This window comes from Corticium candelabrum, chromosome 11, assembly GCF_963422355.1.
Source record: "Corticium candelabrum chromosome 11, ooCorCand1.1, whole genome shotgun sequence".
In the NCBI taxonomy this organism is placed as follows: domain Eukaryota; kingdom Metazoa; phylum Porifera; class Homoscleromorpha; order Homosclerophorida; family Plakinidae; genus Corticium; species Corticium candelabrum.
Genome location: NC_085095.1, coordinates 674,117 through 683,663, shown reverse-complemented (window position 1 = coordinate 683,663; position 9,547 = coordinate 674,117). Strand labels below are relative to the sequence as shown.

At 40.9% G+C, this 9,547-nt stretch overlaps 3 protein-coding genes across 5 annotated transcripts; 2 read left to right on the top strand and 1 right to left on the bottom strand.

Moving 5' to 3' along the window:
• The first annotated feature begins 9 nt into the window (after window positions 1–9).
• Window positions 10–6,017, top strand: LOC134186996 (uncharacterized). Of its 3 annotated transcripts, none has more exons than XM_062655104.1 (6): window positions 10–91; window positions 1,385–5,233; window positions 5,346–5,447; window positions 5,649–5,694; window positions 5,754–5,790; window positions 5,848–6,017. In XM_062655104.1, exons 2-6 carry the CDS (start codon window positions 1,508–1,510, stop codon window positions 5,951–5,953), a joined length of 4,017 nt encoding a protein of 1,338 aa, XP_062511088.1. In that variant the 5' UTR covers window positions 10–91; window positions 1,385–1,507; the 3' UTR covers window positions 5,954–6,017. The 3 variants fall into 3 exon arrangements, with proteins under 3 accessions (XP_062511088.1, XP_062511087.1, XP_062511089.1); XM_062655103.1 differs by lacking the exon at window positions 10–91 and adding an exon at window positions 313–625; XM_062655105.1 differs by lacking the exon at window positions 10–91 and adding an exon at window positions 653–1,323.
• Window positions 6,018–6,082: 65 nt separating this feature from the next.
• Window positions 6,083–6,991, bottom strand: LOC134186998 (bcl-2 homologous antagonist/killer-like). The gene is made up of 3 exons (XM_062655107.1): window positions 6,551–6,991; window positions 6,332–6,498; window positions 6,083–6,277 (listed from the first exon to the last, which is right to left on the bottom strand). The coding sequence occupies exons 1-3, from the start codon at window positions 6,891–6,893 to the stop codon at window positions 6,167–6,169; spliced, it is 621 nt and encodes a 206-aa protein (XP_062511091.1). The 5' UTR covers window positions 6,894–6,991; the 3' UTR covers window positions 6,083–6,166.
• A 205-nt stretch (window positions 6,992–7,196) lies between these two features.
• Window positions 7,197–9,507, top strand: LOC134187385 (uncharacterized). The gene is made up of 3 exons (XM_062655501.1): window positions 7,197–7,557; window positions 7,648–7,818; window positions 8,138–9,507. The coding sequence occupies exons 1-3, from the start codon at window positions 7,209–7,211 to the stop codon at window positions 9,244–9,246; spliced, it is 1,629 nt and encodes a 542-aa protein (XP_062511485.1). The 5' UTR covers window positions 7,197–7,208; the 3' UTR covers window positions 9,247–9,507.
• The last annotated feature ends 40 nt before the right edge of the window (window positions 9,508–9,547 follow it).

Here is a 9,547-nt window from a genome sequence, read left to right as displayed (position 1 = left end):
CTGCTATTGCGAGAAGTTCAGCGTTGTCGTTCCCGTGTTGATGGGACAAATTGTGGCACCATGGCCAGACCAGAGAGAAATTATATAAAAGGTAATCAAAATTAATTATTCACTAACTAACTAAAGAGTTTGACAACAAGGTTTTCAGAGCTTGATTTTGTTGAGAAATATCATATGGTTAATTAAGTTCATTAATTAATGGATCCCTTTTACTGAAGAATATATATTCATTGCATAGCTATAGCAAGTTGTACAGCTAAATTCTCAGACGGAACTCACTGCATGCAAAGCTTATGTTAGCGTACGCTAGAGTAGGCCTACCGAAGCTACTGCACCAAACATGTGGGGACGTTTGAGTGACGGTATACAACGTTTTCAGGATACGCTGGATTCTGTAATAGATCAGACTTTTAAGGAAGTGCCTCACGAAGGAGAAGGGAGGCAAGATGGAGACAAACAGAGCGACGATGCGCAGCGTGACGTGGCGAATCACACGCAGACTTCACACTCGTCTCCTTCTGTTGACAAAAGTGAATATGAGAGACTCCGTCAAGCGCTTGACGAAGCACAACATCAGAACCAACATATAAACAAGGAATTCCAACAGCTTCTTCGCGACAAAGAAGTAGCTAGAGTCTAATATATTTTCCTTTGTTTATCGTCGTTAATTAATCTTTCTAAACGAGCTGTTTGGATAAAGAAGCAGTTGCATCATAACCCTGTTAAGAAGTTTTACGACTACATTATAACTGTTTTCTTTACTGTGTGAAAGTTAAATAAGAAATTAATTAAGTTAATTAATATTCCAGGAATTTAAGTGTTAGGATCGAATGAGCAGTTAAGATAGCAGTTAGGACAGCGAGAATGGGAAATTATAATAATGAGGATGGATGGATGTCTCACAGAGATGATACTGTTAACAGTGGACAAAACTTTATTTCAGGAGTTTACTAACCTGAAGTTTCCTGTTCTGCACCTGATTATTATAGTAGGCTGCTTTATGTATTGCAATGTCATGGTTAATCAATTTGAGCTATCTTGTGGGCAAAGACAGTGAGTCTTAATTAATGTCTGGAGTGCTAGTAAACTCTCTAAGCGTTGGTGTGCAGATGCAAAGTGTGTGTGTATGTGTGTGTGTGTGTGTGTGTGTGTGTGTGTGTGTGTGTGTGTGTGTGTGTGTGTGTGTGGTGTGTGTGTGTATGTCACTGTGTTATTGCTTGTTGATAGTTGTATTATCTTGGTCAGAACATTTGGGATTGCTTAGAGAAGCCTTTGAGACTAGAAAACTGTCTTAACTTGAGAACTAAACCGTTTTGCACAAATGTAACAATTGAAATACTATTATGCATTTCCAAATGACATTTGTATGCATTGTTTGTTATAGAGTGAAATAATAAAAGTGAAGAGCAAGGCGGAACAACAAGTCACGTCATTGAAACAGCAGTTTTCTGCTAAAGTCACTGCATTCCGTGAAAAGCTTTCAGTTGGAGAGAAAGAAAGAAATGAAATGAAAAAAGAGATTATTGCAGCACAAGAGCAAGCGGTCGTTGTCAACCAATTGCAAGATGAGGTGGAAAGGCTGAAGGAGCTGGTTAGAACAAAAGAGAAAATAATTGTTAATGGTAGCCAAGAAGAGTTTGATGGAACAAAAAATGTGATGGTTGGGGAAAGTCAGCTATTAGACGAGGCTGTGAGACTAGAAGTGGATAGACTAAGGGCTGGAGTAGAGGAGAAAGCTGTGGAACTGCAAGTTGCTTTGACGGAGAAAGAATCGGTTTCTCAACAACTGGTTTTGGTATCGTCCGAGCTTGAGGCTTTCAAGCAGCTTGCACTAGATGAAAAAGATGATCTTGTAACATTACTGGAGCATCGTAATGCTGATCTGTTGAAGAAAGAACAAGAACTTGGAGCAAAACTTGCTGAATGCACAAAATTGGAAGCTGATTGTTTAGCTACAAAAGACACTCTTAAAGCGACAGTTAGCCGGCTAGAAAAACTTGAAAATGAGAGAGAATTGCTGAGGGTGGAGGTAAACAATTTGTCTAAGAAGACAGCTGATCTTGCTTCTGATAAAGAGTCACTGGAAACAATTGTTCAAAAGCAACAGCTTGCTCAGTTAGAGATGAAGGGTCAAATGGAGAAGGAAAGGGTAAACGAAGTTCGGCTGTTGAGGGAAGAGATAGGAAAAGTTGAGAATTTGTATAACTTGCAGATGAAGGAGACAGAAATGCTACAGAATGAACTCATTACAACTCAGCAGCAGTTTGCATGTCAACAGTCAGAGATTCAGGCAGAATGGGATGCACAGAAATCACAGTGGGATGAAGAAAAGAAAGCTATGGTGGCTGACATAAGCAAACTACAAGATAAAAGTTGCGATATGTACACACAACATGAAGTTGCTATGTCAGAGCTTCGATGTCAGGGAAATGAAGAACAAGAGACAAAGGCTAAGCAGTTGTTGGATCTGCAGGCGCAGTTGCAAGATGTGACAGGCAAACTGCACTGTGCAGAGGTAGCTAAAGAGGAAATGATTTGTCAATGGGAGAAAGAGAGAGCCAGCTTAGTAAGGCAAGTTGAGAAAGAAGACAGTCAAACAAGCAACGATGCTTTGGATCTACAGTTGCAAGGGCCAACTTCTCACATTCAAATGACGGTGTTGGAGAGAGAGACGCTTAGTGATCATTACAAACCATTGCTAGACTCATTAGAAGATGAAAAGGCAAAATTAGAAAGGGAGAAAAATGATCTTAGTTTACAACTCCAAAGAAAGGAAGAAGAGATGAAAGAGTCATTGTCAGAGCTTACAGAGAAGTATGAAGGAAGAATCAATAAACTGAAGCTGCAAGCAAAAGCAAGGATTACGGCCATGCATAAGAAGAAACAACAGCAAAAGAAGCAACAGCAAGAGCTGGAAGTAACAACTAGTTTTGATACATCTTTGCAGCCTGTGAGTAGTGACAAGGTTGAGCAGAAAGACTGGGAAGCAAAGTTGCAAAGTAGAGTGCAAGAGCTTGGTGAGATGCAGGCAATGGTAGAGAAAGAGAAGATGCAGGAACGAGGCACTAGTGATGCTGTTGATGAGCCTGTCATACTTATAGGGGTGGGTGTTGACTGTGCAAGAGAGGAGGTTAGAGGTGATGTGAACTATCAGCAGACTGAATATACTAGGTTAGCGGAGAGCTACCATAAGCTAAAGGAAGAACACAGTGGACTGTTTGAAAGTCACAATTTGTTACTGAAACGTCATGCACAGATGGTGACTGACTATAAACAGTTGGAATCTGAGCTGGATAGTTCAAAGACTCATGCTTCTGAAGTTGAGAGAAAAGCTGACGATGTTCAGGAAGATGCAAAATGTCAGGAAGAACAACTTGAAGCATTAAGGAATGAGTTGCTGTCGAAAAATGATACGATACAGAATTTAGAGAAAAGACTTCATGAAACTGAGATAGAAGTTTCTGCATTTCAGTACAAAGTGGATGAAACAGACATAAATTTTACTCAGGTACGTAATGAAAAAGATTTGCTGGTGGAGAAGCTGGAGCTCTTAGAGAGAGAACAGAAACTCATGGTTGAAGAGGAACAAGAAAGGAGGAGGTGTTTAGAGTCAAATGTACAGGAAATGACAGGAAAACTAGACGAAGCTCGATCAACTATCAAGTTTCAAGCAATGGAAATAGAAGTGTTGCAGCAAGAGAGAAATCAATTGAAAGCTGACATATCCAAACTTGAACCAAAGGTTAACGAGGAGACCAGGCTGCGGTTGACACAGGTATCTGACTTAACAAAAGAAAAAGAGGCATTACTTGAGGAAGTGAGGCAAAAAGATACACAACTCACTGAAGAGCGAGATGCATTTAGGAAAAATCAAGAAGAAATGGAAAGAGTGAGGCTGGAATTTGTCAAAGGCGCCAACAAGGAACAAGAAGCAGAGGCTCGTGTGATGCAACTGGAAGACGAGAGGCAACTGCTGGAGCAGGAAAAAGCTGATGGTTTGAAGAAGCTAAGTGCTGTTGAAACTGAGTACCAGTCACAGTTGAAGATTTTGCTTGATGAGAAGATACAGGAGGAAGACGAACTGAAGGCAGTGATTGAACAATTGCAGAAGGAAAGAGACATACATGCTGATAAACTTTCACAGGTTTTGCATCTCAATACGGCTCTCGAGGAGGACAGAAATGGGTTGCTAGGAGAGCTAACAGCAAGGAAACAGAGCTGTGCTAATCTTGAGAGTCGTGTGTCAGAATTGAACGAAGAACTGAAAGCTGTAAGAGAAGCAGTGGAAACTAAGGACTGTGATCTTGTAGACTTGAGGCAGCAACTTCAAACACAACTTCATGAGGTTACCTCTTTGACTAGTATGTTAACGAATATGAGTGAACAGCACAGACAGCTGCAAGAGGAACTACAGCAAACTAGTAACGAATGTCAGAAGCACGAAGGCATCGCTACCATGCTTCATCACCAGGTCAGTGAAGTCAACATTGCAAGAGAAACTCTCGAAACACAGAAAAGTGAGCTGACTAGGTCTATTCAATTGAAAGTTAGTGAGGTGTTGCAAATTGATGATGAGAAAAACAAGGTGAGTGGTGAGTTGGCTTTGTGTGTGGCAAATCTGGAAGTTAGTCAGAGAAATGAAGAAAGGCTTGCCAAGGAGCTTGCTTCTATTAGAGATGAACGAAATCGTTTAGAACAGGATTTTAGTGCTTCTCTTCAACTGTTACAAAGTCAGCTCTCAGATTCTAGCAGTCAATTGGAGGTATTAAAGAGACAAGTTGTAACGAAGCAACAGGCTGTGGAGGATGTTGAAAGGCAATGGAAGATTGAGAAGCACGAATGCCAAGAAGTAAAGAAAGAATTGGAAAAAACACGTGATGCTTACTGCAATCATGTTGATGAGGATGAAGTGAGGACTCGAGAGATGCAAGCTAGGATCTCTATGCTAGAAGATGAACTAGCAGACATGCAATCACAAGTAAGACAGGTGATAGCAGAGAGAGAAGAAGTGGCAGTCCAGCAAACTAAAAATTCAACAGACTTAAAACACCAGACTATTGTAATTGAAGAAAAAGATCGCTATAAGAAAGAAACTGAAACACTCATGTTACAGTTGCAAAGTGTGCAACAGCAAGTTGAGGACAGTGAGATCGACAAGGAGCATATTAGTGGCAGGCTACAGCAACTAGAAAATGAGAATATGAAATTATATAGAACAAAAGGAGAACTAGAGGTTTGTTTTCATGTAATTTAGTATTTTGAAACACACATACTATAACTGTATCTATGTAGTGTGTATCCACTGACATTACATGTGAACATTAGCACAGTTGTTGTTTTTATAGGAGTCTCTTCGTGTTGAACACCAAAAGCTCGTGGAGGTACAAGATGCTTTAACACAGATGCAGAGATCGACGACTTCTAATACAACAAAATCAACTGCTGAAGTAATACAAGTTTTATTTATTATGCAGTAGAAACACTGAGAATCTGGGTCCCGAAACACATGGTGTCAGGTCGTATAGATGTAGTAGCATTGCTTTGTTTCAGTCCTAGCGCAATGGCTTCAAGATCCAGAACAATGCAATTTATATGTACGGTGAAACTTGCATTGCAATTAACTTAAAATGTGTTCTAATTGCTTGCAGGTTTGCCTTGCTATTGACTCAAGTACATCTGATAGAAAATCTAAAGGTGTGCATATTTATGCAAGATATATGTTGATTGCAATGATCTAATCTACCTTTCTCCAGGATCTGTAATTGACTGGCTCAGACGGTGGTTTATAAGGTGATAAGCTCTGTTCTTGATTGTTTCAATTTCATATGAATTCAGTTATTGCTGCAGATCTCTAGGTGTGGCAGTTGGCATGCCATCAAGGCCTAGGTTGGCAGCAGCAGTAGGATATGCAGTATTTATCCATTTGCTGTTATTCTATCTGCTAATTTTGTAATAATATTACAGTGTTTTCATATTTCATGGAGTAAGATGGTAATAGATACCACAAATACTGCCTAGCCTGTTCCATACGCGCAATGGTCATCAGCACAGCACAATGGAAGTAGGTACAGTATCACGTACGTTAGAGTAGCAATATGAGTGTAAATTAATAATAGTGCGCTAGCTACAACAATATAATACAGCATACACTGTCATTCAATGAAAACTATTTCCGCCACCAAACGACTAGAGCGACAATACTTATGAGTCCGACAGCAACCGCCCCGTAGTGATACCACGGAGACTCTAGGCCAATTCCAGCATTCAACACTTGAATCTAAAACAAGAATAATAGCTCACATTGCAGGTAATACCAGTCACAGTCACCGACCCATCCTCCATGGTCTTTCACCCACTGTGATATCTTCTCGGTAACAACGAAGCGCACCATTATGTCAGACAAGCTCCTTATAAGATTCGGAATATTTTGCGAAAAGAACCGTAGAATGACGCGGTATCCAAAGCAAAAGAGAACGACAATGTTACCCCAAGTGACACCTAGACAACACTCGCTACACGTCACCATAAGGTTCAATGCTCATTAGCTGACCTCTCGCCAAAAGGCGGCGGGCCAGCACAGCAAAGTTGTCATATGCGTTTTCAGAGGTAAGCTTTAGCTCGTCGATTAGACCGTCGATAACATGTCTGTATTGAACATCGAGTTGGTCTGCGATTGCTGCGAGTTGTGAGCCGATTTGCTTATTTCGTTGCTGGTTGATCAAGGAAGGCTCGTCTGCCTCCAGTTCACCTTCGATAGCTCGCTCTATGTCGTCCTGTCTGTCTTGGCTTGCTTTTGACTTGAGGAATCCCCGGAAAACACATTCTGTTTCCAACTTGTCGTTTTCGCTTTCGTCTTGAGACCCCACTTGCGATGAAACCACACTTGTCGTCATTCTACAAGTCTGCTAGAATAGGTAGCGTTCTTGTTCTCAAGATGAAACGAGAAACTGTAGTACAATCTCCTCCTTCGCAATGAAGTAATGCACATACGGGTCGTTTCAGTAATGACGTAGGCTATTTACTGTATTGTGCAGAGTTAGCATTGGATTTCCTTCAGACGGAGAAAATAATAAACATAACATCTAATGGTCATCGCTTTACTGCAGAAGTAAGTAGTGTAGGACACATTTGGCACTTTTTGACAACTTTTCAATTAGCGTCATCAAATATGCGCATGCGCGTAATTGACAGCTTACAGGAAGCTAGTTATGGTGTCGCCTCTTTTCTTTGCTCTCGTCTTCTGCGTTCTTTTGCCCGTCGTGCAACTCAGTCATGAAATGATCGTCGAGCGTGGCAAAATCGTGAAGTTTTACGACAGCAAGGACCGCGGAGCTCGTCTGCTGGGCAAAACAGTTGCAAACGAAATGAGCGAGTGTTCGCACACTTGCCTGACAAAAACTGACTGTGACACTGCTATTTATCACGAGGATACGTTCGACCGTCAAAATTGTTTTTTCCTATCCTGTGGCGTGCCTAACAAATGTCTCTTTTCGGATCATCCTGAGTTCACTGTTTTGTTGAGAACGTCGGCAGATTCGAAAGAACTGGAGCCAGTCGGTAATGTTTTTTTTTGTCGTATCTACAGTTTGTCTTCTATTTGCAGGTGGTTGTTCAAATGACGAAGTCTGAGTGTTTTCTCTTTGACAGATTGCCAGCTGTCGCAATGGTCGGCTGAGGCTCCTTGTAGTGTCACGTGCGGAAATGGTGTGACGTCCTATCACCGGTTTGTCGTCACAGAATCGAAAAACGGGGGGAAACCCTGTCCAGGAGAGGATCAGTTGCGTTATAACATATCATGCAGTTTAGTTCCATGCAGAGGTGAGAGAGAGTTGTTGATAGCACGTACCCGTATTTTCTAATCCATGGATGTTATTAGTTTGAAAAAAATAGTAACCCGCGGATCTTATTAGTTTGAATAAAATAGTAACCCATGGATGTTATTAGTTTGAAAAATAGTAACCTGTGGATGTTATTAGTTTGAAAAAATAGTAACCCGTGGATCTTATTAGTTTGAAAAAATAGTAACCCGTGGATGTTATTAGTTTGAAAAAATAGTAACCCACTGGTTACCATTCGAGGAAATACAGTACGTGTTATTATTGTTTTGTGTTGTTTTCATTCATTTTGTGTGCTGTAGTTGACTGCCAGTTGTCTAGCTGGTCTACCTTTAGCAAATGCTCCAGTTCTTGTGGACCTGGTATGAAGACGAGGTATAAGACAATAATTCAATATTCCAGTAAGGGTGGAATGACTTGCCCACATTTTGAAGATTTACAACAAACCATCTATTGCAATGAAAGAGACTGCTTATCTACAGTCCTTGAATCAACAAATAATATATTGGAAAACCAACTCAACATTTCAACTATTAGAGAGCAGACTCATGGTATTGACAAAGAAATTAAAGAAAAAGGTACAACTGTAGCTGCAGTATCAACGTCTCACTCTTTGTCTGAACTAGAATTGGACATGCTGCTTTCTAACGAACACGGTGAACAGCAAACTAAACAATTTCACAGTGCCACGTGGCCCAGTTCCAGTTCTGATATTCCAAGCTCTCATTTGCCGACTGTTAGCTCGTCGGCATTGGTTACATCTACTTTGTCAAGTTTACTTCTGCTGGAGCAAGAATTAGATGAAGAAGCGTCACGTACAGTTGAGTTAGATAATACAAATATGTCGATTACGAACAAAATCACCCCTTTGCCTGTAAGCGTTTCTCTTGGTTCTGAAACACAGCAGACGACAGTAGCAGCTGTAACACGCATCTCTACGGGCATCGTGTTTAGCACACATCAAGGAGACGTCCAGAAGCATGTGACCAGTTCATCATCAACAAGACCTGCAAGTGCAGACACTGTAGTTTCCACAAATCTCCAGCAGGTGCCTGATGTGAAGTCTTCATCTTTGAAGTCGGCATTTCCAACTAGTGAGATATCAAGACCTCGAGCTTCTTTGATGACTAATGTTATGAAAACAGAAAAACCAATGACTAGTGAACATGCACTTGGCACAGCAACCACTGAAGACACCGAGACGTATGGGGAAAAGATTGATTTTGGTGTTCGTTATGAGAGTGGTGAAGGCGGCGAAAATGTTGGAACGGCAGTACTTGTTGTGGCACTGATTTTAGGCATTCTTTTTGTGAGTGCATCGTTTGTACTGATCGGGAGGCATTGGTATAGTTCGTTTCGGAGGCGACGCTACACACGAATGGAGTATCTCATTAACGACGTGTCTGATTAGTAAATGATTGAGGACATATGCAGGACGAGGATATATGCAGGACGTGTACAAATTGTGACAAAGTTTGGAACTCTAATATCACTAGATTGTAAGTACAGAGTAAAGTCTACGTTGGATATCATGAGAGAGGATTTTGTGTGATAGCATATATGGTATGGTTTTGTACACGTACACAGTCTACGTAGTAATCACACGACAGGTTTGTATTAGACGTGCGACTGTTGATATGGTGTGTCTACTCTACAGTGTAATACAGCTAGCCACGCCCCTTTGCTTTAAAAACTGTTCCCGGATATTCATG